Source organism: Oncorhynchus mykiss, chromosome 4 (genome assembly GCF_057628025.1).
Source record: "Oncorhynchus mykiss isolate SJ-2025 chromosome 4, ASM5762802v1, whole genome shotgun sequence".
Taxonomy (NCBI): Eukaryota; Metazoa; Chordata; class Actinopteri; order Salmoniformes; family Salmonidae; genus Oncorhynchus; species Oncorhynchus mykiss.
Window position 1 is genome coordinate 26,888,790 of NC_143025.1, and position 27,912 is coordinate 26,916,701.

Sequence of the window (27,912 nt, forward strand, 5' to 3'; positions counted from 1 at the left end):
GACAACCTCTCTACCACAATAAAGACTTTGGATGGATAAATTTCACGCCTAACCAGACACTTTCCAAAAATGATTGTCAGTTTGTCAATGCAGAGTTAAGCCTGACCTGCATTGACACTGCTGCAGTACTGTGTATTTTAGGAGATACTTTGTCCCTCTCTACCTTTGACCCCGATTGCCTCCAATGCCTGCCTACGCACAGTTTGATTTCCCGAGCTCAGCCATTCTCAGAAACCAACTACAACTCTGGTGCAATAATAATACGAATAATAATACAAATGAAATCTTTGATTAACCAATTGAAAACATATTTTCAATTTAGAGGCTAACATCTTTAACTCCTGGCTAATGCAAACAAGTAATTATCATAAAAAAATGTGAATTCAACAGACCAGATGGGCTGGTTCCTTTTTGACCTAGTGGGCCTGTCTATTTTTTGGGGGGGTTGCACAAAATTATCATTATCTGGCTAATAATGAGGGCCTCAAGGAAAGAAATTTACCGGGTTTTTCTTCAGAAATACCAGAGACAATTTCTGGTACCAGTCCGCTCTGATTCAACATATGACCTTTAAATAAACCAACCTACTTTTAGGCTATGTTTTTAGGTAATAAAAAAAAAAAGATTATTTCACCTTTATTTAACCAGGTAGGCTAGTTGAGAACAAGTTCTCATTTACAACTGCGACCTGGCCAAGATAAAGCACAGCCGTTCGACACATACAACAACACAGATTTACACATGGAATAAACAAACATACAGTGAATAATACAGTAGAAAAAGAAAAATCTATATACAGTGAGTGCAAATGAGGTAAGACAAGGGAGGTAAGGCAATAAATAGGCCATGGAAGGAGAGTTGTATGGCATTGAAGCTCGTCTGGAGGTTAGTTAACACAGTGTCCAAAGAAGAGCCAGAAGTATACAGAATGGTGTCGTCAGAGGTGGATCAGAGAATCACCAGCAGCGAGAGCGACATCATTAATGTATACAGAGAAGAGAGTCGGCCCGAGAATTGAACCCTGTGGCACACCCATAGAGACTGTAAGAGGTCTGGACAACAGGCCCTCTGATTTGACACACTGAACTCTATCAGAGAAGTAGTTGGTGAACCAGGCGAGGCAATCATTTGAGAAACCAAGGCTGTTGTCACGTTCTGACCTTAGTTCTTTTGTTATGTCTTTGTTTTAGTATGGTCAGGGCGTGAGTTGGGTGTGTTGTCTATGTTTGTTTTTCTATGAGTTGGTATTTCTGTGTTTGGCCTGGTATGGTTCTCAATCAGAGGCAGCTGTCAATCGTTGTCCCTGATTGAGAACCATACTTAGGCAGCCTGTTTTCACCCTTGATTTGTGGGTGATTATTTTCGGTGTGTTCCACACGGAACTGTTTCGGTTTTTGTTATTTCACGTTGTTATTTTGTATTTTTCTGTGTTCTATTAAAAGTATCATGAACACTTACCACGCTGCACATTGATCCTCCGATCCTTCCTACTACTCCTCGTCAGAGGAGGAAGAAGACCGTTACAGAATCACCCACCAACCAAGGACCAAGCAGCGTGGTAACGGGCAGTGGCAGAAATCTCAAGACTCCTGGACATGGGAGGAGATTCTGGACGGCAAGGGACCCTGGGCACAGGCTGGGGAATATCACCAGCCTGATAAAGAAGAACTTGGAGGCAGCCAAAGCAGAGCGGCGGCATTTTGAGGAGTTGGCACGGCAGCGCAACAGAGATGAGAGGCAGCCCCAAACATTTCTTGGGGGGGGACACGGGGAGTGTGGCTAAGTCAGGTAGGAGACCTGAGCCAACTCCCCGTGTTTACCGTGGAGAGAGGTGGACCGGGCAGGCATCGTGTTATGCCGTGAGGCGCACGGTGTCCCCGGTGCGCAGGCATAGCCTGGTGCGTTACATTGCAGCATCTCGTATCGGCCGGGCTAGAGTGGGCATCGAGCCAGGTGCCATGAAGCCGGCTCAGAGCATCTGGTCTCCAGTGCGTCTCCTCGGGCCGGGGTACATGGCAACTGCCCTACGCATGGTGTCCCCGGTTCGCCAGCACAGCCCAGTGCAGTCTATTCCACCTCGCCGCACTGGCCTGGCTACGGGGAGTATCCAGCAAGGTAGGGTTGTGCAGGCTCGGTGCTTGAGACCTCCAGTCCGGTCTATTGCAATTTTTTTTGAAAGGGGCAAGCTTATTTAAGATGGCGAGGAAGGCACTTTTAAAGAATGACCAGGCATCTTCTACTGACGGGTTGAGGTCAATATCCTTCCAGGATACCCAGGCCAGGGCGATTAGGAAGGCCTGCTCGCGGAAGTGTTTTAGGGAGCATTTGAATGTGATGAGGGGTGGTCGTTTGACCGCAGACCCGTTATGGATGCAGGCAATTAGGCAGTGGTCGCTGAGATCTTGGTTGAAAACAGCAGAGGTGTATTTGGAGGGCAGGTTGGTGAGGATGATATCTATGAGGGTGCCCGTGTTTACAGATTTGGGGTTGTACCTGATGGGTTCATTGATAATTTGTGAGAGATTGAGGGCATCAAGCTTAAATTGTAGGATGGCTGGGGTGTTAAGCATGTCCCAGTTTAGGTCACCTAGCAGCACTAGCTCTGAAGAAATATGGGGGGCAATCAGTTCACATATGGTGTCCAGGGCACAGCTGGGACAGAGGGTGGTCTATAGCAAGCGGCAACGGTGAGATAATTGTTTCTGGAAAGGCGGATTTTAAAAGTAGAAGCTCGAATTGTTTGGGTACAGATCTGGATGGTAGGCTATCTCTGCAGTAGATTGCAACACCGCCCCCTTTGGCAGTTCTATCTTGTCGGAAAATGTTATAGTTAGGGATGGAAATTTCAGGGTTTCTGGTGGTCTTCCTGAGCCAGGATTCAGACGCGGCTAGGACCTCCGGGCTGGCAGAGTGTGCTTGGGCATTGAATAAAACAAACTTAGGGAGGAGGCTTCTAATGTTAACATGCATGAAACCAAGGCTTTTACGGTTACAGAAGTAAGCAAATAATAGCGGCTGGGGAATGGGAGTGGAGCTAGGCACTGCAGGGCCTGGATTAATCTCCACATCACCAGAGGAATAGAGGAGGAGTAGGATAAGGGTACAGCTAAAGGCTAAGAGTACTGGTCGTCTAGTACGTTCAAAACAGAGAGTAAAAGGAGCAGATTTCTGGGCACGGTAGAATAGATTCAAGGCATAATCAAATCAAATCCAATTTTATTTGTCACATACACATGGTTAGCAGATGTTAATGCGAGTGTAGCAAAATGCTTGTGCTTCTAGTTCCGACAATGCAGTAATAACCAACGAGTAATCTAACCTAACAATTTCACAACAACTACCTTATACACACAAGTGTAAAGGGATGAAGAATATGTACATAAAGATATGAATGAGTGATGGAACAGAACGGCATAGGCAAGATGCAGTAGATGGTATCGAGTGCAGTATATACATATGAGGTGATTAATGTAGGGTATGTAAACATATAAAAGTGCCATTGTTTAAAGTGGCTAGTGATACATGTATTACATAAAGATGGCAAGATGCAGTAGATTGTATAGAGTACAGTATATACATATGAGATGAGTAATGTAGGGTATGTAAACATTATATTAAGTAGCATTGTTTAAAGTGGCTAGTGATATATTTTTCACATCAATTTTTCCATTATTAAAGTGGCTGGAGTTGAGTCAGTATGTTGGCAGCAGCCACTCAATGTTAGTGGTGGCTGTTTAACAGTCTGATGGCCTTGAGATAGAAGCTTTTTTTCAGTCTCGGCCCCTGCTTTGATGCACCTGTACTGACCTCGCCTTCTGGATGATATGACGGTGTGAACATGCAGTGGCTCGGGTGGTTGTTGTCCTTGATGATCTTTATGGCCTTCCTGTGACATTGCGTGGTGTAGGTGTCCTGGAGGGCAGGTAGTTTGCCCCCGGTGATGCGTTGTACAGACAAACGTATGGTAGGATGTGGATACAGTGAGGGTAAACCTGTGCATAGAGTGACGATGAAAGAGATATTCTCCCTAGAAATATAATTTAAACCAGGTGATGTCACCGCATGTGTGGTAGGTGGAACTAAAGTGTTAAATAAGGTGTATTGAGCAGGGCTAGAGGCTCTACAGTGAAATAAGGCAATAAATACTAACCAAAACAGCAATGGACAAGGCATATTGACGTTAGCGAGAGGCATGCGTAGCCGAGTAATCATAGGAGTCCAGTGAGTGGCTTCAGGCGGCTTGCGGGCCGGGGCTAGGAATCTAACAGAAGGGCCTTGGAGGGACGTTGCGACGGAATAAAGTCTGTTGTGGCCCCCTCGTGCTATTGCATTGGCAGACGGATCAGCAGGGCTCCATGTGGTAAACCAGGCCAATTGGCAGAATAGGTATAGTGGCCAAATGATTTGCCCGGTGGGCCTCTTAAGCAAACAGTCCGATGTGCTCTGGACAGCTAGCAGGCCGCGGCTAGCATGCTAGCGGATGGGATTTCAGGGGACGACGCGATGGCGGAGCCAGTTGATAAAAACCCCATTGGGCGAGTCACGTCGGTGGTCCAGTCGTGATGAGTCGGGAAAGCCAGTTGGCAAAAATAGGTATTGTAGCCCAAGTAGTGGCTGATGGACCTCTTTGGATAGCTGGGAGATGGGCCTAGTAAAGCTAGCTTCTGGCTAAAGAGTTGAGTAGACACAAAACAGAACATATCTGACCTGCAACAGCACAACGTGCAGTTAGTTACATCATATACTGTCCATCAGCCATTTAAATAATTAAAAAATTAAACACTCTTTGCCCCTCCCCTTGAATGTGCTCATCACTTGAGCAAAACGTTTTGGTCTTCTGGAGTGGAATTCACCACATCACATCTCACAACCCACATTTGGTGACAAACGCCTAACTGAATGCACAAGAAGACAGACAAACTCAGCAACAACATGCATCGTGAAACAATACTTTTTCTACTGGTTGTGATCATAATGGGTGAGTTACATGCACCTTTATCTAATAATGTCTAATAATGTTTAATCTATTCAGTGTTAGTGGTAGTCTGATATAAATTGAAACTAGGCAATGCTGCAATGCAGTTAACCACGAAGTATGGAATCGTTCATCTGCAAACAGAATAATATAGGCCATTTGAATCTGATTTTGATTCTGAGATGATAACAGTGGTACTCTATAACAGTGCTCTGCTGAGTGTAATCTTAGAAAAAAAGGTGCTATATAGAACCTAAAAGGGTTATTCAGCTGTCCTTATAGGTTCCAGGTGGAACCCTTTCGGTTTCCATGTAAAAACCCTTTCCATAGAGGGTTCTACATGGAACCCAGAAGGGTTCTACCTGGAAACAAAAAGAGTTCTCCTATTGGGACAGCCGAATAACCTTTTTGGAACCCTTTTTTCTAAGAGTGTAAAACATTGCTCGTAAACTTCATGACATTTTAAAAACACAATCATGACCACTTCAACACATGTAGTAATACCAAACAAGTTGTTAGAATAGCTTATTTAGGTTTATTGTTAAAAAAAAAGTTAAAAAAATAAAAAATAAATAAAAAAAGAAGCATCTGAAACCAAAGGGTGCTTATGAAGGGTGTCTTGTGGTTTCTGTAAACTGTTTCACTTTACACTTCACTGCATACCCCTTTACAGGAAACAGCCTCATGACTGCTGCATTGGATCCTAAGCCCACTGAACAGGCCAACCTACCACAGAGGCCTGTCCTTCAGCCCAAAGAGACTGTTCCTGTCACCGGAAACTATGTGCTGAAAGACCCTACAGGCACGTCGTGCATCAAACTCTCCATGGGAGTTGAGTACGTAGTTATTGAGAAGAAGGTAGGGGCAGTCACTTTCTCAGCACTTTTTGTTTAGTACATTTCAGCACTTCTTTGTCAGGGGTGAGATCTCATGTGGGTTGCTACCAAACTGTGAAAAATAGACAACAGTCACAAAAAAATGCTACAGATTAATATTATATAAGTAGCTGTAAATCCTACATCACTCGTTTGCTATTGTTTTTGTCCTTTTCCAATCCAATGCTACGTTGATTCTTTTTTTCCCCAGAAACCTTCCTATTTCAACTTAGACCCTACCACCACCAAGACTACTGGTAGATGTGCTGAAAAAGAGTCAGTTCTCTCCCTGGCTTTTCTAGGAAAGGGAGGCGATCTGAATCTCACCTTTGAAAAGGTACAAATTCAGAAACGTCCATTTTCTCATGTCTGACACGTATGACCACATTTTATAACTGGAAAACCTTTTTTAGCCCCATATCTTTCTGACTCGTACTGAGATAATGGCTGTGAATTCACAGGTTGACTTTTCCATAACGAGCAGAAGCAGAGTCATAGATTATACATGGCTCTGAGTAGAAGCATACTCATTCAAATACATTTGCATGATGATTTGCATGTTTGGCTTTGAATAAACACGTAAGTATTTGTCTACCCACAGGAAGGGAACCTGACCTATGTGTCAAAGATCACAGGTAATTTGGCACCAGGCAAAGGTAAGTTAACCATTATCATCTCACAAAATAGACACATGATGTGAAACAAATGCATATATCTTTTTCTACAGATGTCATTGTCAGAAAAACAAGGCTGATCGTATTCTTCCACAATTAGGAATTAAGAACTATTTTGGGGTAATAGACCATGAGAAGCTGTTCCCAACTGCCGCTGGCCGCAGCCTCAAGTGCTACTCTCAGACCGAGTTTCATCTGTCTGAAAACCTTCGAGTGAAGATTGTGTCTCTTCAGTTCCAAGCTTTCAAACTCACCAATGGGAATTTTGGAGAGGGTAGGTCACTTTAACTGGGGCCTTTCTGTTCACGATTTGCAATAACATTTTATGTTGTTTTCTAATGTCCCCCTTATGACATTTCAGAGGTTGAGTGCAGGGCTGATTTCATCAAGAAGATCATTCCCATTATTTTTGGTGCCACGGTTGTGGGGCTCTTGCTGATTTCTGTCCTGTCCTTCCTGATAATCCGGGACCACCACAGACAAGCTGGCTATGACAGGATCTGAGAATGCTTCATGCAAAAAACATGAACACTTTTTATAGCCATGTTTTGTATTTCCTAAATGTTTTTTTTTTATCCATTGCTCAATTATACACTATTGTTGTTTTTAAATAATAAATATTTCTGCAAAGAAAATATAAATAACATTATTACAGTAAAAAATATGTGAATGTGGTTAGCACTTATAGGAAAGCTCTGTGTACATTTCCAGTCACAATCAGCAAATATGGTCTGAATAATGTGGCTTTATTTTAGCAATTAGAATTTTGATGATTGGAGATTATATTCTGGTTTAAAGAGTGCATACATTCCCGTGTGGCTTTATCCAGCTGGATTGAAATACATTATCATCAAATGCATGTATAAGCCTTTTTATAAAAACACACTGCCCAAAAAACATATCGTTCTGTAAGACATTGTTAATTCGGTCTTGAACCTCTCTGTGACCTCTCCTGAGGGTTAGCGCTATTCGTGATCCTTAGTATTTCCCGACCTTAAACACTAACCATAACCATAACCATTTTACATTTCAACTTCAATAGTGTAGGGACACTCAAGGATCCCGCAAAGCACGGCCAGTCCAGAGACCCGGTTGACACTAGATAAAACACGCCACAAACCTCGTCTATTTCTACACTTTATCTTCTTGATTTTTAACCTAACCCTAACCACACTGCTAACATTATGCCTAACCCTTACCTTAAATTAAGACCAAAAAGTAAATGTTGGTTTTCGTACATTTTTACCATATAGATCGATATTACTTTGTGGCTGTGGTAACTAATGGAAACGCAGAGACCCCACCTCCGTCTCGACTTTTTCTATTGGTTGATCATCTTACGGGTACCCAAGAGAGACAGTCTTAGCAAATGGAACTTCATTTTTGACATCACTCTGTATTTGTTGTTATTTTCACCAAACTAGAGCATGTTTTAGTTTTATAATTTAATAGAATAGCAGTTCCACCGATCAACTCTAGTTGATAATACTTATTATAAAATGCAGTATCGTAACTAGCTAAGGCTTAATTGGTAAATCAAAATAATCGATTTCATAAAGACAAACGCTTATCATTTCCTCATTCGGCTGCTAATAGACAGCAGACATGTTTGCTGTCCTGAAAGTTCAAACCCTACAGGGTCTAAGAATATTTCAACAGTAAGTCGATAATGCTTGTCATATGTCATGTTTACTATTACTGCAAGTTATCTATTCAAAATAAATGAACTGCTAAGAAGAAAATATATTTTTTTATAGCTTTTTGTCTAGGCAGTTGGCCAGCTGGCTAACTAGCTAGCGTCGCTAGACAGCAAGTCGAACGTGCATCGGAATATTGTAGTTATCATCTTAGTGTTAAACAAGTAACGTTAATATTATATAGCCAAAACGACTAAGTCACTATCTTGTGTCGTGTATTTCAACATAACTAACGTAGTTAACCGAATTATTTCTTAATATGCACCGATTTTGTGCAAGGTTAAATAAAGGTAACTAACTTAGCATAACAGCTAACAAACCAGCTAGCTAAACAATTTGAATGGTGAAATGTTTTGTTTTCAAAGCAATGGGCAGTTAAGTTAATGCATATATATCAGCTAGCTAGTTAGATAATAGTCATTATCTTTGAGCAATGGTCATTATGCATTCGAGTATTAGCCAGCTGTGAAGGCAGCCACCTGCACTGTGGTACATGGTACAATTAGCATGTATGCCCTTGAAAGCCATTCATTTATGTAAACGGCTGAAACTACTGTAGGTGCTCTCTTGACATGACCTGTCCAACCAAGGTCTGTGTCCTGCAATGACCTGTGATTGTCTCATCTTAGGAAATGTATATGGACCAAAGGATCAGTACGGTTTGCCTCAGTTGGTAAGTAACATGGGACAATAATATTCACAGAAGTGCTGACTTTAATATGGTCTCTCTTTCAAGTTATTACTCTCCATCGAGATTGAACTGCAGAGGAAGCATTGTAAACTTAGCAAAAAAAAGAAAACGTCCTCTCACTGTCAACTGTGTTTGTTTTCAGCAAACCTAACTTGTAAATATTTGTATGGACATAACAAGATTCAACAACTGAGACATAAACTGAACAAGTTCCACAGACATGTGACTAACAGAAATTGAATAATGTGTCCCTGAATAAAGGGGGGGGGGGGGTCGTCAACAGTAACAGTCAGTATCTGGTGTGGCCACCAGCTGCATTAAGTACTGCAGTGCATCTCATGGACTGCACCAGATTTGCCAGTTCTTGCTGTGAGATGTTACCCCACTCTTCCAACAAGGCACCTGCAAGTTTCTGGACATTTCTGGGGGGAATGGCCCTAGCCCTCACCCTCCGATCCAACAGGTCCCAGACGTGGTCAATGGGATTGAGATCCGGACTCTTCACTGGCCATGGCAGAACACTGACATTCCTGTCTTGCAGGAAATCACGCACAGAACGAGCAGTATGGCTGGTGGCATTGTCATGCTGCAGGGTCATGTCAGGATGAGCCTGAAGGAAGGGTACCACATGAGGGAGAAGGATGTCTTCCCTGTAACGCACAGCGTTGAGATTGCCTGCTATGACAACAAGCTCAGTCCGATGATGCTGTGACACACCACCCCAGACCATGATGGACCATCCACCTCCAAATCGATCCCGCTCCAGAGTACAGGCCTCTGTGTAACGCTCATTCCTTCGATGATAAACGTGAATCCGACCATCACCCCTGGTGAGACAAAACCGTGACTCGTCAGTGAAAAGCACTTTTTGCCAGTCCTGTCTGGTCCAGCGACGGTGAGTTTGTGCCCATAGGCAACGTTGTTGCCGGTGATGTCTGGTGAGGACCTCCCTTACAACAGGCCTACGAGCTCTCTGTCCAGCCTCTCTTTGTCTATTGCAGACAGTCTGAGAACTGATGGAGGGATTGTGCGTTCCTGGTGTAACTCGGGCAGTTGTTGTTGCCATCCTGTAACTGTCCTGCAGGTGTGGCATTCGGATGTACTGATCCTGTGCAGGTGTTGTTACACGTGGTCTGCCACTGTGAGGACGATCAGCTGTTCGTCCTGTCTCCCTGTAGCACTGTCTTGGGCGTCTCACAGTATGGACATTGCCATTTATTGCCCTGGCCATATCTGTAGTCCTCCTGCCTCCTTGCAGCATGCCTAAGGCACGTTCGCGCAGATGGGTAGGGACCCTGGGCATCTTTGTTTTAGGTGTTTTGTCAGTAGAAAGGCCTCTAGTGTCCTAAGTTTTCATAACTGTGACCTTAATTGCCTACTGTCTGTAAGCTGTTAGTGTCTTAATGACTGTTCACAGGTGCATGTTCATTAATTGTTTATGGTTCATTGAACAAGCATGGGAAACAGTGTTTTAAACCCTTTACAATGAAGATCTGTGAAGTTATTTTTATTTTTACGAATTATCTTTGAAAGACAGGGTCCTGAAAAAGGGACGTTTCTTTTTTTTGCTGAGTTTAATTTACTAAATTGGTACGTGTTACATCACTCATAGATCAGTTCTCTTTTCCTTTAGGGCAAGGCCGGATAGAGAAAGTACTCATTGCCAACAGAGGAGAGATTGCCTGCCGTGTGATGCGAACAGCAAAGAAGATGGGTGTGCGCTCTGTGGCAGTATACAGTGATGCAGACCGTCATTCCATGCATGTGGCCATGGTATGTCAAGGCTGTCAACTTTGACCCCTCAGTGTTATGTTTGTAGATGCAACTGTATTGATGAGGTTTCTCTCATATTCCTTAGGCAGATGAGGCCTATAACATTGGGCCAGCTGCATCCCAGCAGAGTTACTTGTCAATGGAGAAAGTCTTGGAGGTTGCCAAGAGATCTGGATCACATGTATGTCAAGTGCAGTATTGTATTTGTAGTATTTTTTTTATTCTAATTTATTATGACAATCCACTGTTTCTCAAAGTCACCATACCAGTTATCACTGAAGAATAAGTTGATGTTTGTAATTGTGTTTTTGTTATAGGCTGTCCATCCGGGATATGGCTTCCTGTCAGAGAACACAGAGTTTGCTGAGGCGTGCAAACAGGAGGGTATCATTTTCATTGGTCCTCCATCATCTGCCATCAGAGACATGGGTATCAAAAGGTATAGTTAAATGACTCCTCTCTTTTCAAGTCACTTTTCAGTTTTGTTTGTTGTAAGTCTGATCTGAATAAGGGTTATTAAAAAGTTACATCTTAAATCTACTCCTTTTCTTTTTCCTAGTACATCAAAATACATTATGTCAGCTGCGGGTGTTCCTATCATCGAGGGTTACCACGGAGACGACCAATCAGATGAGAAGCTCCAAGCTGAGGCTGTCAGGATTGGCTACCCAGTGATGATAAAGGCTGTGCGTGGCGGGGGTGGTAAAGTAAGATATTGTAAATTCGGTTTTGAACCTCTCAATGTCCAAACCAAAATGATTGTTTCATGGAATGATAGTGTGGTTGGTATTTCAAGGCTCCTATGGTTCTGATTGGTTTATCTAGGGAATGCGCATTTCACACACCGCTGAAGATTTCCATGAGCAGCTTGAGTCTGCGAGACGAGAGGCTCGCAAGTCCTTCAACGATGACGTCATGCTAGTGGAGAAATTTGTAGAGGACCCCAGGTATGTAGAAGACGCTGTATATCTATTTGTTTTGGAGATTCAGACAGTACCCTTGTTTAGATGTTGTGTGACCAGATTCCTTCCCTGACCAGACATGTGGAGGTCCAGGTCTTTGGGGACCAGCATGGAAATGCTGTCTACCTGTTTGAGAGGGACTGCAGCGTGCAGAGAAGGCATCAGAAGATCATTGAGGAAGCACCAGGGGTAAGTGCAGGGTACCGGACTCCGCCCAGTACCCTGCCCTGAACTTTAGTCACTGTTACTAGCCGGCTACCACCCGGTACTCTGCCTTGCACCTTAGACTGCTTCGACACTGGTATTTTTTTATAATGTTACATACTGTTTTACCCATTTCATACTGTATTATAGTCAAAGTTAATCCTATATAACTACTGCAGTACACACCTTTTCTATTAATATTCTGTCCACAATGTCTATACACACCATCATATACACTGAGTGTACAAAACATTAGGAACACCTTGCTAATATTGCCCTCGGAACAGCCCCAATTTGTCGGGGCATGGACTCTACAAGGTGTTGAAAGCGTTCCACAGCGATTCTGGCCCATGTTGACTCCAATGCTTCCCACAGTTGTGTCAAGTTGGCTGGATGTTCTTCGGGTGGTGGACCATTCTTGATACACATGGGAAACTGATGATCATGAAAAACACACTCAAACTGGTGCGCCTAGCACCTACAGTACTACCATACCCTTTTCAAAGGCACTTAAATATTTTGTCTTGCCCATTCACCCTCTGAACGCACGTATACACAATCCATGTCTCAATTGTCTCAAAAATCCATCTTTAACCTGACACCTCCCCTTCATCTACACTGATTGAAGTGGATTTAACAGGTGAGGGATCATAGCTTTAACCTGGATTCACCTGGCCAGTCTGCCATGGAGAGAGCACTCGGTGTATATTTATATTCCGGACACTGACACTGCTCATTCTAGAGGTCGACCGATTATTATTTTTCAATGCCGATACCGATTATTGGAGGACAAAAAAAAAGCCGATACCGATTAATCGGCAGATTTTTAAAATGTATTTGTAATAACGACAATTACAACAATACTGAATGAACACTTATTTTAACTTAATACAATACATCAATAAAATCAATTTAGCCTCAAATAAATAATGAAACATGTTCAATTTGGTTTAAATAATGCAAAAACAAATTGTTGGAGAAGAAAGTAAAAGTGCAATATGTGCCATGTAAGAAAGCTAACGTTTAAGTTCCTTGCTCAGAACATGAGAACATATGAGAGCTGGTGGTTCCTTTTAACATGAGTCTTCAATATTCCCAGGTAAGAAGTTTTAGGTTGTAGTTATTTATTATAGGACTATTTCTCTCTATACCATTTGTATTTCATATACCTTTGACTATTGGATGTTCTTATAGGCACTTTAGCATTGCCAGTGTAACAGTATAGTTTCCGTACCTCTCCTCGCTCCTACCTGGGCTCGAACCAGGAACACAACGACAACAGCCACCCTCGAAGCAGCGTTACCCATGCAGAGCAAGGGGAACAACCACTCCAAGTCTCAGAGCGAGTGACATTTGAAACGCTATCAGCGCGCACCTCGCTAACTAGCTAGCCATTTCACATCACATCGTTACACTCGTCTATTCTCGGGAGTTGATAGGCTTGAAGTCATAAAACAGCAGAGCTGCTGGCAAAACGCACAAAAGTGCTGTTTGAATTAATGCTTATGAGCCTCCTGGTGCCTACCATCGCTCAGTCAGACTGCTCTATCAAATCATAGACTTAATTATAACATAATAACACACAGAAATGCGAGCCTTAGGTCATTAATATGGTTGAATCCGGAAACTATCATCTCGAAAACAGTGAAATACGGAACCGTTCCGTATTTTATCTAACGGGTGGCATCCCTAAGTCTAAATATTCCTGTTACATTGCACAACCTTCAATGTTATGTCATGATTACGTAACATTCTGGCAAATTAGTTCGCAATGAGCCAGGCGGCCCAAACTGTTGCATATACCTTGACTCTGTGTGCAATGAACACAAGAGAAGGGACACAATTTCACCTGGTTAATATTGCCTGCTAACCTGGATTTATTTTAACTAAATATGCAGGTTTAAAAATATATACTTCTGTGTATTGATGTTAAGAAAGGCATTGGTGTTTATGGTTAGGTACACGTTGGAGCAACGACAGTCCTTTTTCGCAAATGTGCACTGCATCGATTATATGCAACGCAGGACACGCTAGATAAACTAGTAATATCATCAACCATGTGTAGTTATAACTAGTGATAATGATTGATTAAGTTTAATGCTAGCAAGCAACTTACCTTTGCTTCTTACTGCATTCGTGTAACAGGCGGGCTCCTCGTGAGGCAGGTGGTTAGAGCGGTGGACTAGTTAACCGTAAGGTTGCAAGATTGAATCCCTGAGCTGACAAGGTAAAAATCTGTCGTTCTGCCCCTGAACAAGGCAGTTAACCCACCGTTCTAGGCCGTCATTGAAAATAAGAATGTGTTCTTAACTGACATGCCTAGTTAAATAAAAATTAAGTAAAGGTGTAAAAAACAAAAAATTACCAATTTCCGATTATGAAAACTTGAAAACCGGCCCTAATTAATCGGTCGACCTCTAGCTCATTCTCATATTTCTTAATTCCTTTTTGGGATTTGTGTATTGTTAGGTATTACTGCACTGTTGGAGCTAGAATCATAAGCATTTTATTTATTTAATTAGGTAAGTTTGTTAAGAACATTCTTCTTTACAATGATGGCCTACCAAGGAACAGTGGGTTAACTGCCTTGTTCAGTGGCAGAACGACAGATTTTTACCGTGTCAGCTCGGGATGCGATCTAGCAACCTTTCGGTTACTGGCCCAATGCTCTAACCACTAGGCTAGCTGCATTTCACTAGACCCGCAATAACGTCAGAAAAATATGTACATGCAACCAATAACATTAGATTTTTGCTCTCAGCTCTAAAGTAACATGTCTTGGTTTCCTGTGTAAATGCTGAATAGGAGACTTGACTGCACTGTGGTTTGCACAACCTAGGCCATGCGAGTGTGTAATTATTTTTTGTTTGTGTTTGCACCTGTGCTTTGTAGCCTGGTATAAGTGAGGAGGTGAGGTGGAAACTGGGAGAGGCAGCGGTGAGAGCAGCCAAAGCCGTCAACTATGTGGGAGCAGGTGGGCAGAGAATGGACCTCAAACATTGTTGCTTTGAAAACTCACTCACTAGAGGGTTATGAAAACATTATTTGTTGTTGTAATGTTTTAAATAGATGCTTTCCCATCCTTTGGACTACCCTGTTCACCGGTGTGACAACCACATTTACAGTATGTCCCTGATTCTATGCAGGCACTGTGGAGTTCATCATGGATGCACAGCACAACTTCTACTTCATGGAGATGAACACACGTCTGCAGGTGGAGCACCCTGTGTCTGAGATGATCACTGGAACTGACCTGGTGGAGTGGCAGCTCAGGGTAAGATGGAAAGAGGGATGCCTTCAGAAAGAGGAGGTTGGGGACATCGATGTGTTGTAATACACTGGGTGTACAAAACATGAATAACACCTGCTCTTTCCATGACAGACTGACCAGGTGAAAGCCATGATCCCTTATTGATGTCACTTGTTAAACCCACTTCAATCAGTGTTTGAGACAGGTTAAAGAAGGATTTATAAGCCTTAAGACAGTTAAAACCCATATCTTATGTGCCATTCAGAGGGTGAATGGGCAAAACAAAAGACTGAAGTGCCTTTGAACGGGGTATGGTAGTAGGTGCCAGGCGCACCGGTGTGAGTTTGTCAAGAACTGCAAAGCTGGTCGTTTTTTCACGCTCAAAAGTTTCCCATGTGTATCAAGAATGGTCCACCACCCAAAGGACATCCAGCCAACTTGACACAACTGTGGGCAGCATTGGAGTCAACATGGGCCAGCATCCCTGTGGAATGCTTTCAACACCTTGTAGAGCCCATGTCCTGACGAATTGAAGCTGTTCCGAGGGCAAAAGGGGGTGCAACTCAATATTAGGAACACCTTCCTAATTTTTCGTAGACTCAGTGTGTTGAGTGTATTTACGAGCTCCTCTAGAAGGCCTCATAATCCCAGAGATTATGGATTTTAATCTGCACAAAGATTAAATGAACAATTTGTTAAAGCTCCACCCTGATGTAGGGCTCCACGATATAGACAGAAAATCTTATAGCAATCTTTTTTATTTTCAATTTGTGATCTAGATCAAAACACTTGGGTGAATTGTTGGAATCATAGTAATATAATTATTTACACTGAATGTACAAAACATTAACAACACATGATGTAGCCTGGCCACCACTGTAAGTATTCAGAGGTACAGTAGATAATTAATAACATGGGCTTTCTCTCTGAGGTTACGCAGCACAGCGGTAGTGATAGCTAGCCACAATATTACCACATTAGATTACAGAGCAGTAATGCTATCACACAGCAGTCCTAAAGATAAGCTAACCATCAATGAGATAATTCACCCCAGCCATTACCAAATGTTCATACAATGCAAACAAATATTTTGTCCTTAGAACAGCCTCAATTTGCTGGGGCATGGACTCTACAATGTGTCAAAAGCATTCCACAGGGATACTGGCATAAGTCTTCAAAAATCCTTCTTTAACCTGTCTCCTCCCCTGAAGTGGATTTAATGAGTGACATCAATAAGGGATCATAGCTTTCGACTGGTCAGTCTGTCACGGAAAGAGCAAGTGCTCTAAATGTTTTGCACACTCAGTGTGTATTAAAAATCAAAGTGGAAAGCAGCATCGTTCCTCTTTTGGATCAATCTGTTGACTGCATTTGACCTAACAGAACAGCATGCAACTGTATAAGGGGGGGGGGGGGGGGAACAGCCACAACAGGAGAGAGACGACAAACCGAGTCAACTATAAACTATTTGGCTCTCAGGTGGCTGCAGGCGAGAGGCTGCCCCTCCTGCAGGACGAGATCGAACTGATGGGCCATTCATTTGAGGCCAGGATATACGCTGAGGACCCCAACAATGACTTCCTCCCTGGGGCAGGACCCCTCCTTCATCTGTCTACACCCCCGGCAGACGAATACACACGCATCGAGACGGGCGTCAGGGAAGGTACAGTACACCCAGCTTACCTGTAACTACTTACACCTATTTTACATTAGACTGTCAAACAGAACTCTTAACCACATAGTGATGATGTACCTGTCTGTGTTCTCAGGAGATGAAGTGTCAGCCCACTATGACCCCATGATCGCTAAACTGGTGGTGTGGGGAGAAGACCGATCTGCTGCTCTGAAGAAGCTCAGATACGGTCTACGCCAGTACAACGTAAGAGCATTATACACACACTGGACACATCCCATTTCTGTTTCTGTCAGAGACTTTTGATTGACCTTTGATCACTGATCCCGGCAGATTGTAGGACTCAACACCAACATTGACTTCTTGCTGAGTCTGTCTGGGCATCCAGAGTTTGAGGCGGGGAATGTGACCACCAGCTTCATCCCCCAGCACTATGAGCAGCTGTTCCCTAAACCCATCCCTCCCTCCAGGGCCACACTGTGTCAGGCTGCCCTGGGCCTGCTCCTCAGAGAGAGGGCCAGCACTCAGACCTTCAGAGACAAGTCCAACGGTGAGGAACAACAACAGGCCTGTCTCTACAGGTCACTGAGAACTACACTACATTACCAAAAGTATGTGTACACCTGCTTGTCGAACATCTCATTCCAAAATCATGGCCATTAATATGGAGTTGATCTCCCCCTTTGCTGCTATAACAACATCCACTCTTCTGGGACTGCGGGGGACTTGCTGCTTTTCTGTCACAAGCATTTGTGAGGTAGGGCACTGATGTTGGGCGATTAGGCCTGGCTCAGAGTCGGCGTTCCAATTCATCACAAAGGTTTTTGATGGGGTTGAGGTCAGGGCTCTGTGCAGGCCAGTCAAGTTCTTCCACACCGATCTTGATAAACCATTTCTGTATGGTCTTCACTTTGTGCACAGGGTCATTGTCATGCTGAAACAGGAAATAGTTGGAAGCACAAAATCAACTAGAATGCCATTGTATACTGTAGCGTTAAGATTTCCCTTCATTGGAACTAAGGTGCCTAGCCCGAGCCATGAAAAACAGCCCCAGACCATTATTCCTCCTCCAAACTTTACAGTTGGCACTATGTATTGGGGCAGGGTAGCCTAGTGGTTAGAGAGTTGGACTAGGTTGCAAGTTCAAATCCCAGAGCTGACAAGGTACAAATCTGTCATTCTGCCCCTGAACAGGCAGTTAACCCACTGTTCCTAGGCCGTCATTGAAAATAAGAATTTGTTCTTAACTGACTTGCCTAGTTAAATAAAGGTAAAAAATATATATATATATTTTAAAAAAGGTAGCATTCTCCTGGCATCCGCCAAACCAAGATTTGTCCGTCAGAATGCCAGATGGTGAAGCGTGATTGGTGGTGTAACTGAGTCAGGTTCGTAGGCCTCCTTGCTCGCACATGCTTTTTCAGTTCTGCCCACAAATTTTCAATAGGAATGAGGTCAGGGCTTTGTGATGGCCACACCTTGACTTTGTTGTCCTTAAGCCATTTTGCCACAACTTTGGAAGTCAGCTTGGATTCATTGTCCATTTGGAAGACCCATTTGCGACTAAGCTTTAACTTCCTGACTGTCTTGAGATGTTGCTTATATCCACATAATTTCCTTTCCTCATGATGCCATCTATTTTGTGAAGTGCACCCGTCCCGCCTGCAGCTTAGCACCCCCACAAAATAATGCTGCCAACCCTGTGCTTCACGGTTGGGATGGTGTTCTTTGACTTGCAAGCCTCCCCCTTTTTCCTCTAAACATAACGATGGTCATTATGGCCAAACAGTTCTATTTTTGTTTCATCAGACCAGAGGACATTTCTCCAAAAGTATGACCTTTGTCCTCATGTGCAGTTGCAAACCGTAGTCTGGCTTTTTTTAATGGCAGTTTTGGAGCCGTGGCTTCTTCCTTGCTGAGCGACCTTTCAGGTTATGTCGATATAGGACTCGTCTTACTGTGGATATAGATACTTTTGTACCTGTTTCCTCCATCTTCACAAGGTCCTTTGCTGTTGTTCTGGGATTGATTGGCACTTTTCACACCAAAGTACGTTCATCTCTAGGAGACAGAACGCGTCTCCTTCCTGAGCGGTATGACAGCTGCGTGGTCCCATGGTGTTTATACTTGCGTACTATTGTTTGTACAGATGAACATGGTACCTTCAGGCATTTGGAAATTGCTCCCAAGGATGAACCAGACTTATGGAGGTCTACAATTTATTTTCTGAGGTCTTGGCTGATTTCTTTTGATTTTCCCATGATGTCAAGCAAAGAGGCACTGAGTTTGAAGGTAGGCCTTGAAATACATCCACAGGTACACCTCCTATTGAATAAAATGTCAATTGGCCTATCAGAAGCTTCTAAAGCCATGACATAATTTTCTGGAATTTTCCAAGCTGTTTAAAGGCACAGTCAACTTAGTGTATGTAAACTTCTGACCCACTGGAATTGTGATACAGTGAAATAATCTGTCTGTTAACAATTGTTGGAAAAATGACTTGTCATGCACAAAGTAGATGTCCTAACCGACTTGCCAAAACTATAGTTTGTTAACAAGAAATTTGTGGAGTGGTTGAAAAACAAGTTTTAATGACTCCAACCTAAGTGTATATAAACTTCCAACTGTACGTCATACAGTACCAGTCAAAAGTTTAGACAGATCTACTCATTCAAGGATTTTTCTTTATTTTTTAACTATTTTCTACATTGAAGAATAGTGAAGACATCAAAACTATTAAATGACACACATGGAATCATGTAGTAACCAATAGTGTTAAACAAATGTAAATATATTTGAGATTCTTCAAAGTAGCCACCCTTTGCCTTGACAGCTTGGCACAATCTTGGCATTCTCTCAACCAGCTTCATGAGGTAGTCACCTGGATTGCATTTCAATGAACAGGTGTGCCTTATTGAATTTATTTCCTTAATGTGCTTGAGTCAATCAGTTGTCTTGTGACAAAGTTTGAGTGGTATATAGAAGATGGCCCTATTTGGTAAAAGACCAAGTCCATATTATGGCAAGAACAGCTCAAATAAGCAAAGAGAAATGACAGTCCATCATTACTTTAAGACATGAATGTCAGTCAATCTGGAAAATTTCAAGAACGTTTAACGTTTCTTCAAGTGCAGTTGCAAAAACCATACCATTAAGCGCTATGATGAAACTGGCTCTCTTGAGGACCGCCAATGGAAAGGAAGACCCATAGTTACCTCTGCTGCAGAGGATACGTTCATTAGAGTTACCAGCATCAGAAATATCAGCCCAAATAAATGTTTCAGAGTTCAAGTAACAGACACATCATCAACTGTTCAGAGGAGATTGTGTCAATCAGGCCTTCTTGGTCAAATTGCTGCAAAGAAACCACTTCTAAAGGACACAAATAATAATAAGAGGAGACTTTATTTGGCCAAGAAACATAAGCAATGGACATTAGACTGGTAGAAATCTGTCCAACTTTGAGATTTTTGGTTCCAACCGCCGTGTCTTTGTGAGACAGAGTAGGTGAACGGATGATCTCCGCATGTTCATGAGGGGATGGCTGCCGTCTTATCGGCTCTTAACCAACCATGCTATTTTTTAAATATTTATTTTGCATTGTTTAACTTGTTTTGTACATAATGTTGCTGCTACTGTCACATCACTAAAAAGAGCTTCTGGACATCAGAATTGTGATTATTCCCCTCAGATTAGACTTAGAGTTTAGAGTTTTTCTTCTATGAGTCGGATGGGAGGGATATACTACAGACACCTGACCAGCCCAGATTGTCTTCATTCGCTGGAGAAGGAAACTGAGATTTCGTGTAAAAAGATCAGGGTGCCTTGTGAGGATCAGGTGACAAGTGGCTAATCTGCCTTTGCCTTCCATCCTGCTAGTTAACATTTTGCATGACGCACCAGCAATTTGCATACCACACCAACAGATCCACAGATGATGCAATTTCACACCTGGATAAAAGGAACACCTATGTGCGAATGCTATTCATTGACTATAATACGCCGTTCAACACCATAGTGCCCTCAAAGCTCATCACTAAGCTAAGGACCCTGGGACTAAACACCTCCCTCTGCAACTGGATCCTGGACTTCCTGACGGGGCCGTCCCCAGGTGGTAAGGGTAGGTATCAACACGGGGGCCCCTCAGGGTTGCATGCTCAGTTCCCTCCTGTACTCCCACTTTACTCATGACTGCACGACTCCAGCACCATTAAGTTTGCTGATGACCCAACAGTGCTAGGCCTGATCACCAACAACGAGACGGTCAATAGGGAGGAGGTCCGAGACCTGACCGTGTGGTACCAGGACAACAACCTCTCCCTCAACGTGATCAAGACAAAGGAGATGATTGTGAACTACAGAGAAAGAAGGAACGAGCACACCCCCATTCTCATCGACGGGGCTGCAGTGGAACAGGTTGAGAGCTTCAAGTTCTTTGGCGTTCACATCATCGACAAACTAACATGGTCCAAGACAGTCATGAAGAGGGCACGACAAAACCTATTCCCCCTCAGGAGACTGAAAAGATTTGGCATGGGTCCTCAGATCCTCAAAAGATTTTACAGCTGCACCATCTAGAGCATCCTGACGGGTTGCATCACTGCCTGTTATGGCAAATGCTCGGCCTCCAACTGCAAGGGTAGTGTGTATGGCCCAGTACATCACTGGGGCCAAGCTTCCTGCCATCCCGGACCTCTATACCAGGCGGTGTCAGATGAAGGCCTTAAAAATTGTCAGACTCAAGCCACCCTTGTCATAGACTGTCTATGTCCAAGAGGCTTCTAAACAGCTTCTACACCCAAGCCATAAGACTCCTGAACAGCTAATCAAATGGCTACCCAGACTATTTGCATTGCCCCCACCCTCTTCTGCGCTGATGCTACTCTGTTATTATCTGTACATAGTCACTTTAATAACTCTACCTACATGTTACCTCAACTAACCGGTGCCCCTGCACATTGACTCTGTACCTGTACCCCCTGTGTATAGCCCCGCTATTGTTATTTACTACTGCTCTTTAATTATTATATTTTTTTTGTTGTATATTCTTAACTGCATTGTTGGTTAAGGACTTGTAAGTAAGCATTTCACTAAGGTCTACCTGTTGTATTCGGCGCATGTGACAAATACATTTTGATTTGATGCGTGGTTCCCACCATGAAGCATGGAGTAGATGGTGTGATTGTGTGGGGGTGCTTTGCTGGTGACACTGTCTGACATTTTATTTCGAATTCAACCAGCATGGCTACCACAGCCTTCTGCAGCGATCTGCCATTCCATCTGGTTTGTGCTTAGTGCGATTATCATTTGTTTTTCAACAGGACATTGACCCAACATACCTCCAGGCTGTGTAAGGGCTACATTTTGACCTAGAAGGAGAGTGATGGAGTGCTGCATCAGATGACCTGGCCTCCATATATATATATATATATACACACACACACACACTTCTATTTTACTTGGTATTATTGTTTCACTCACATCTGACCTGTATTGTTGGCGCTTAAGAATTGCACTGAACCCTGCAATTACAGTAAATCTGCGACCATGTGCATGTGACTAATAAACTCTGATTAGATTTATGAAACTGTTGGAGGAGATCCTAAATTCTGTTCTTTTCTCCCATCGCAGATCCCTTCTCTCCTTTTGCCTGCAGTAACGGCCGGAGGGTGAACATCCTATACAGTAGGAATATGACCCTCCAGCTGGGTGAAACTAGTGAGTCCGAACCTCCTTCACCAGGTCATAGACTGATTTTTTTTGTTCATGACATAAAAAGCGTAAGCCTATGCAACATTATCCTATTGAAGTCAGTATTGTAGCATTGAGGTTTGCAGTAGGCCAGGGATCATCATCAACTACTGTAGATTCAGCCGTGGGACATTTTTTTTAAATAAATAATTTGTAGACTGCAAATTGAACGCAAGACGCCCAAACAAATATATTTGACTAAAACATGATCAAACCTTGCTTACAGTGCCTTGCGAAAGTATTCGGCCCCCTTGAACTTTGCGACCTTTTGCCACATTTCAGGCTTCAAACATAAAGATATAAAACTGTATTTTTTTGGGAAGAATCAACAACAAGTGGGACACAATCATGAAGTGGACCGACATTTATTGGATATTTCAAACTTTTTTAACAAATCAAAAACTGAAAAATTGGGCGTGCAAAATTATTCAGCCCCCTTAAGTTAATACTTTGTAGCGCCACCTTTTGCTGCGATTACAGCTGTAAGTCGCTTGGGGTATGTCTCTATCAGTTTTGCACATCGAGAGACTGACATTTTTTCCCATTCCTCCTTGCAAAACAGCTCGAGCTCAGTGAGGTTGGATGGAGAGCATTTGTGAACAGCAGTTTTCAGTTCTTTCCACAGATTCTCGATTGGATTCAGGTCTGGACTTTGACTTGGCCATTCTAACACCTGGATGTGTTTATTTTTGAACCATTCCATTGTAGATTTTGCTTTATGTTTTGGATCATTGTCTTGTTGGAAGACAAATCTCTGTCCCAGTCTCAGGTCTTTTGCAGACTCCATCAGGTTTTCTTCCAGAATGGTCCTGTATTTGGCTCCATCCATCTTCCCATCAATTTTAACCATCTTGCCTGTCCCTGCTGAAGAAAAGCAGGCCCAAACCATGATGCTGCCACCACCATGTTTGACAGTGGGGATGGTGTGTTCAGCTGTGTTGCTTTTACGCCAAACATAACGTTTTGCATTGTTGCCAAAAAGTTCAATTTTGGTTTCATCTGACCAGAGCACCTTCTTCCACATGTTTGGTGTGTCTCCCAGGTGGCTTGTGGCAAACTTTAAACAACACTTTTTATGGATATCTTTAAGAAATGTCTTTCTTCTTGCCACTCTTCCATAAAGGCCAGATTTGTGCAATATACGACTGATTGTTGTCCTATGGACAGAGTCTCCCACCTCAGCTGTAGATCTCTGCAGTTCATCCAGAGTGATCATGGGCCTCTTGGCTGCATCTCTGATCAGTCTTCTCCTTGTATGAGCTGAAAGTTTAGAGGGACGGCCAGGTCTTGGTAGATTTGCAGTGGTCTGATACTCCTTCCATTTCAATATTATCGCTTGCACAGTGCTCCTTGGGATGTTTAAAGCTTGGGAAATCTTTTTGTATCCAAATCCGGCTTTAAACTTCTTCACAACAGTATCTCGGACCTGCCTGGTGTGTTCCTTGTTCTTCATGATGCTCTCTGCGCTTTTGACGGACCTCTGAGACTATCACAGTGCAGGTGCATTTATACGGAGACTTGATTACACACAGGTGGATTGTATTTATCATCATTAGTCATTTAGGTCAACATTGGATCATTCAGAGATCCTCACTGAACTTCTGGAGAGAGTTTGCTGCACTGAAAGTAAAGGGGCTGAATAATTTTGCACGCCCAATTTTTCAGTTTTTGATTTGTTAAAAAAGTTTGAAATATCCAATAAATGTTCTTCCACTTCATGATTGTGTCCCACTTGTTGTTGATTCTTCACAAAAAAATACAGTTTTATATCTTTGTTTGAAGCCTGAAATGTGGCAAAAGGTCGCAAAGTTCAAGGGGGCCGAATACTTTCGCAAGGCACTGTATATATATTTCAAAATTTGATGTAGACAGTATGATCACACCGGTAATAGATCAGTTGTTGTATTACTTGTTAGGCACAGCTGAGTGAGCATTCATTTCATTTTACTGGGCTGATGGTGCCATCATCAGTCTCAGTGAAGGGAAAGCGCAGCAGACTGAGGGTCTGCCTCTCAATGTCCCTCCGCTCTCCCTTTTCTCTGCTGACACTGACCAAAAAGGGACACTGTCTTCCAGCTGATGGCGAAACTCGAGTTCGAACTATTACACAAAATCATGTTACTCCTATGAACAGAGAAAGTTCCTCTATTAAAAAAGACCCAAGCCACTAATAATAAAACAAACCTATCGATACATGTTCCTACTCATTCATTACAGCTGCAGTGCTGGTTGTAGCGTGAGTGGAAGTTGGAAGAACGCGTATTTGATTCCTTATAAAAGTGTTGCCAGTGCCGAGTAAACTTAAACCATGCAGTCACTCAAAACCAGCAGCTCTTTGCTGTATTCGTTGACAGTCTCTCTCTAGTCATGGTTTTAAACGTTTTTAAATCTCGCAGTAGGCTTTCTTTTACGCCTGCTACGTTACTGCAGACACAGTATTCTGAGCCATCCAACCAATTGGCCAGCGGAAGGCATATAGTGCACTTGATTTGCTCTCTGGGACCGCCGGAAGGCAGAGTTGGTACCTTCAGACATGAAAATGGTTATAAATGGGAATACTTTGCCTGCCCGGTGCACAGGGCAGCTGAATCGGGTGAACTTACTGCCAACAATGCGAGTCAAAAAAATTATAGTAACGCAAGGCTTTATCGTTGGGTTTTTTACAGAAATGTTTATAGATCGACTAGGAATGCCTAGGTTGATCGCGATCGACTAGTTGGTGACCACTGTCATAGAGAAAGCAGCCAGTGGAACCTGGTTTGATTGAAATGCCAAGTCAATCTTCATGTTGATGAGGAGCCCAAGTCTGTCCTCCTAGACCTTATTCTAATGACTGTTTTTTAAATAATTAATGTGGTAATGACATTGATTAATTAGTGTGTCTGATTCCTCCCAGTCTATAAGCAAGCCCATCTCCTCACTATAGTTGAACTTTCAGCAGTCCATATGACATCATTAGTCACGCTCATCCTCATGTTTCACTTTTGCTGAGAATATTTATTTTAATACAGAGAAGTACTTTAAGATCTTTAAATCTGCTTTTTGTTTACTTGTCACATGAAATGTATAAGTCATTTCCACTGAGGATAAGTTATTCATATTTTATGTCATACAAATAAATCTTTAGAATAGGACATCATAGATTTGCCTTTTATAGAAAATGCATGAGTCCATTTATCAAGTGGCAGAGGAAAGACTTCACAACTTGTTTTTTTTCTCTCTGCAGAAGTGGAAGTAACAGTTACATACAATTCAGATGGGACTTATTCTATGGAGGTACATGTTCTGTGTGTGTTGTAAAAATTGCCATACATGTCTAAAGTTCTCTGTGGCAAATGATTTACAACTGATGGGTCTTGTCCCCTTCATCAGATTGGAGGGGAAATGTTCCAGGTGTCAGGGGAGGTGGAGACAGAGGGACAGACATCATTCCTGCACTGCTCTGTCAACGGGGTGAAGTCTCGGCCCAAACTGGTCATCCTTGATAACACAGTACACCTCTTCTCTATGGTGAGTCTCGCTCCACTACAGCAGGGTTTCTCAAACTCGGTCCTGGGGCCCCCTGGAAGCACGTTTTGGTTTTTGCCCAAGCACTACACAGCTGATTCAAATAATCAAAACTTGATGACTTGGTTATTTGAATCGGCTGTGTAGTGCTAGGGCAAAAACCAAAACGTGCACCCAGGTAGGGCCCCAGGACCCTGCTCTAGAACACTGTCACTTTCCTTCTCAGGTCTTCTAACCCATCCTCTTCTCCCCATCAGGAGGGCAGCGCAGAGGTGAGCGTTCCAGTGCCCAAGTTCCTGGCTGGTGTGAGCACAGGAGCACAGGGAGGAGCTGTGGCACCCATGACCGGGACCATTGAGAAGGTAATACATTATGGATCATCTCTTTTTTTTCTCTCACCACCATTATTTCTGTCTATAAAAGCTGACCCAGCCACTCTGACAGATTATCTTGAATATGTTGTTCTGGGATATGATTTCCTGCCAGATGGTCAGTAAGCACTCAGGCATTCTGATTCATGGGATATTAGCTCACTCAGCAGATTAATCTGTACCTCCTATTGATGACATGGGGTGCATCGTTCAGACGTGCCAATTGATAAATGTCAGTTGTGGAAAAACAGACAGGACAGGAGTCTCAAACATTAACAGGGCCATTTTATAATCTATAGGTAAGGTCCTTCATTTAATCTCCTCTTCCTCTAGGTGCTGGTGAAGGCAGGTGACACTGTGCAAATGGGAGATGCCTTGATGGTGATGAATGCCATGAAAATGGAGGTGAGCTTGTAATTTCCTACACACACTCGCTCACTTTGACTTTTCGAACCCTGTAGCCACTTACATTGTGCTGTAAATGAACTGTGGGTCCTCAGACTGTGTTCTCTCGCTCTCTGCAGCACACCATCCGAGCACCTAAAGCTGGAGTTATCAAGAAGGTGTTTTTCAAAGAGGGCTCCCAGGCCAACCGACACGCAGCCCTGGTGGAGTTTGAGGAAGCCGCTGAAGAGGAATAATCTTGTGTGACTATCCATGTGTGAACTTTCAGAGTTACTGTAGAAGTCATAGGAAAGAGGCATTTACTATAGGAGTTGCAAACTGCTGTACCATCACGATAACATTGTACACAGTATGAGATGACAGAAAATTCCCTTTGAGTTGTGGCAAATGTAGATTTAACAATACTGGTATATTTGCTTTGGGTCATTTTATCAGATGGCTGTATGAAAGTAGACATCTGGCTTTTGTACTGTCCTCTGCAAAGTGCTCTTGTAGTCTTTCTCTAAGTAGAACCATGAACCAAGCTACAGTAACCACTAAACCACTAGCTTTTTGGTGGGTGTTCTTGTTCTTCCTCTCCTTCAAACTTGTTTTTTTTTTCTTCTAGCTTCACTATAGCCAGGTCCCATATGCTCTTGTCAAACCAAACATGTTTTATGATAAGGAGTTTGAATGATAGCACAAATGGGTCTAGCACTCAGGCTACATCTCATGATTTCAAATTCAAATAAGGGCTATTTGCCAACAGCCTCACCTCACAGGCCTACCACGTTGTGTTTAATGACCAGAATCTGGTTACTTTACAGTCCAATAAGTAATACCAGGGCAAAGATGGCCTGCCATCTGAATTCATATAACACGGTCATCTCTCATCATGTGACATAGATAGACCATCAAATAACCAAGAGAGAAGGGCCAGAGCACATGTTTTTATAGGTGTTGTAATATGTCAGAGTTAGTGTTGAATTCCCGCAAACACACACTCCTGTGGTGAGTTATGTCTACTAAACTGTGCTGTCATCCATTAGTCACGTTGATTTGTAATTAGCTGAGGGTTGTCAAATTGTTTTTCTAAAAGATCATTTCAGATAAATTCTCTAAAATGTCTAATTTTGTGATTTTATAGAGGTATACTACTATGCTG

The 27,912-nt window shown here is 42.8% G+C and overlaps 2 protein-coding genes across 3 annotated transcripts; both read left to right on the top strand.

Annotated features, from left to right (window-relative positions):
* Positions 1-4,838: 4,838 nt before the first annotated feature.
* On the top strand, positions 4,839-7,168 carry LOC110521596 (lysosome-associated membrane glycoprotein 3). The gene is made up of 6 exons (XM_021599264.3): positions 4,839-4,978; positions 5,649-5,833; positions 6,062-6,187; positions 6,452-6,506; positions 6,625-6,798; positions 6,886-7,168. Exons 1-6 carry the CDS (start codon positions 4,900-4,902, stop codon positions 7,026-7,028), a joined length of 762 nt encoding a protein of 253 aa, XP_021454939.3. The 5' UTR covers positions 4,839-4,899; the 3' UTR covers positions 7,029-7,168.
* A 402-nt stretch (positions 7,169-7,570) lies between these two features.
* Positions 7,571-27,875, top strand: LOC110521595 (methylcrotonoyl-CoA carboxylase subunit alpha, mitochondrial). 2 transcript variants are annotated; one of them, XM_021599263.3, is made up of 19 exons: positions 7,571-8,182; positions 8,851-8,894; positions 10,546-10,685; positions 10,771-10,866; positions 11,003-11,124; positions 11,245-11,392; positions 11,511-11,632; positions 11,725-11,836; positions 14,744-14,825; positions 14,998-15,125; positions 16,581-16,764; positions 16,871-16,980; positions 17,068-17,284; positions 22,366-22,452; positions 25,712-25,761; positions 25,858-25,995; positions 26,250-26,354; positions 26,697-26,768; positions 26,888-27,875. In XM_021599263.3, the coding sequence occupies exons 1-19, from the start codon at positions 8,130-8,132 to the stop codon at positions 27,002-27,004; spliced, it is 2,127 nt and encodes a 708-aa protein (XP_021454938.1). In that variant the 5' UTR covers positions 7,571-8,129; the 3' UTR covers positions 27,005-27,875. The 2 variants fall into 2 exon arrangements, with proteins under 2 accessions (XP_021454938.1, XP_021454937.1); XM_021599262.3 differs by having other exon boundaries at positions 7,835-8,182; positions 22,366-22,476.
* The last annotated feature ends 37 nt before the right edge of the window (positions 27,876-27,912 follow it).